General features: G+C 34.3%; 1 protein-coding gene across 2 annotated transcripts in view; it reads right to left on the bottom strand.

Moving 5' to 3' along the window:
- TDRD3 (tudor domain containing 3) overlaps positions 1 to 2,194 on the bottom strand; it is a 160,173-nt gene that overhangs the window by 84,335 nt on the left and 73,644 nt on the right. For both annotated transcript variants that reach the window (XM_023513424.1, XM_012805383.2), the window contains one exon: positions 1,377 to 1,518. In XM_023513424.1, the coding sequence (XP_023369192.1) occupies positions 1,377 to 1,518 (142 nt within the window). The remainder of the gene's footprint in view (positions 1 to 1,376; positions 1,519 to 2,194) is intronic.

The raw sequence follows: 2,194 nt of genomic DNA, 5'->3' as shown, positions 1-2,194 counted from the left end.
CTTTCTAAATGTAAAATATAAATGTCTTAACACAATAACTAAGAAAATGCCATGAAGGCTATGTTAACCAGTTTGGTGAAAATATTTCAAATTGTATATAAAACCAGCACACTGTACCCCATGACTGCATTAATGTACACAGTTATGATTTAATAAAAATTAAAAAAAAAAAGTCTGAGCAGACTTGAGAAATCCAGAACCTACATAGATTCTGGGTGGGGGGGGGTGTGTGTGTGTGTTAATATCCACTAATTCATTGTGGAGTAAAACACCACTGGCATCAACATCCTCTGAGGAATCGGTGGGAAAGAGGAATTTTCCTCCCATCACCACCACAGAGGTGTCTTCTTCTGTGATAAAGGATATAAGCTCTCCTATCCATATTTTATGGCTTGAGTTATTCCCTTGATCTCTGCCTCAGCAATAATATAAATCTTCACAATAGATATTTGCTCTGGCTGTTGACTGGGCAGGAGACGGCCTAGTTAACGTTTCTTGCTATGCCTTGCACACAGCATCCTCTGTGGCCGTTATTCCTCTAGAGTGTTTACAGACCCAGCCGGAGTGATTGCAAGCTATATCCCCCTATACGCCAGGCTTCTAGGAAAAGAAGTAAACTTGCTCAGAGTAGAAATTTAGCAGTGGCTGGTTTAAAACAAACTAGCTGACTTTCCATTGTTCTGACTTGCTCAGCTTACTTTTTTATTTTCCCCTTTTTCTGGGCGTGTTTTCCCTTGCCCAAGAATGGGGTCTTAGGTCCCCATTCTGCCTGCACTATAGTAAGAGCAACAGAACTGGAGAGAAAGGGAATGATAGGAGATTTGATTGCAGTGGATAAAAGAATTACTTGCTGGAAGCAAAGTAGAGGGACGTTTATAAAATAATCCACATGACTGGGAAGATGAAGATACTGCTAATATAAATGGGGAAAAACATCAGCTAATGTGACCAAGAAGTCAAGTGCAACAAGAACTGTTATAATGAAATTTCACCTGCACATAGGTGTATATGTCAATTAGGCAAATACATACATTATATGCATATATATGTACAAACACATGGGTTTTTTTGTTTTACAGATACATTATACATACCTTACCTTATTACTATTTTCTTGGCAATTTTGAAACTTACCACTAAGGAATGATTTTTAAAATGTAACCAACACTGAAAATTATATCAGCTTTAGAGGAATAATATGCTTAGACAAATAGAGGTAGTTTCCTAAAGATCATCATGTTCCATTCTATTCAACCCTGTAACAAAGTACTAATTTTACTATTCACTATAAGAGGTGCTCTTTAAAATATGATAATACAATAAAAAAGAGTACAGCGTTTTAAAAGTTCCACCCATTTTTCTTAGTTTACACTTACTCTCTGTAATTCCCATTTCTCAATAAGGTGTTCCACTTCACCGCCAAGAACTGTGGTATTAGAGTCATTCAAAAGTAGGAATCCATTTTTTACATCAATAATGCCTGAGAGCTTAACCTTAGTTCCAGGTGGTGTGTTCAGGCTAAAACAAAAAAAAAGTGAAGTTAAAAAATATATTAAAGCTCTTCCCAAACAGGAAATCAGTCTCATTTATAACCTAACCAAATTCTTCAAATGCACTAATAACAAAACCATTTTTCAGTAGACTGGTTACATAATATAAATACATTGCCAGGGAGAAAGTTAGAGGATGAGGAACAAAACTGCCATTTTCTGCCTTAATGACAAGAAATGAACTTTAGTTTCCACACAGAGAAGATAAAAAAAAAGTGAACAATCACACTTCACAAGTTGTAGAAAAGAGGATAAAGATATAAAAGTACTTCTTCAACTATGCCATACTATACAAGATTTGCCAATTATTTCCTCTGATATTTGACTAGGCATTACAAAAATATACTTACAAAATTAAATTTCAGTACAGAGAAAGATTTCTGACTGGTAATAATCTAAAAACTTAACATCTACATGAGTTAAAGTAATCCATACAAAATAATACTTTTATGTTAACCATATACTCAAAAATCAAATGAGAATACGGTATTTATATAATAACTGTAAAAGGACTTTTTACACACTAACTTTATATACTCACTTTAAAAGAATATTCCTATAATAGGCTAATAATATCAGATTTGGAGCAAAAATACCATGATTCCTTTTACAAAAACCAAAGATGAGATGGTCACCTTCCTATC

This window comes from Otolemur garnettii, unplaced genomic scaffold, assembly GCF_000181295.1.
Source record: "Otolemur garnettii isolate 467f Iridium unplaced genomic scaffold, OtoGar3 scaffold00040, whole genome shotgun sequence".
Lineage (NCBI taxonomy): Eukaryota > Metazoa > Chordata > Mammalia > Primates > Galagidae > Otolemur > Otolemur garnettii.
Note: the sequence above shows the minus strand (reverse complement) of the source record. Positions and strands in the feature narration are given on the sequence as shown.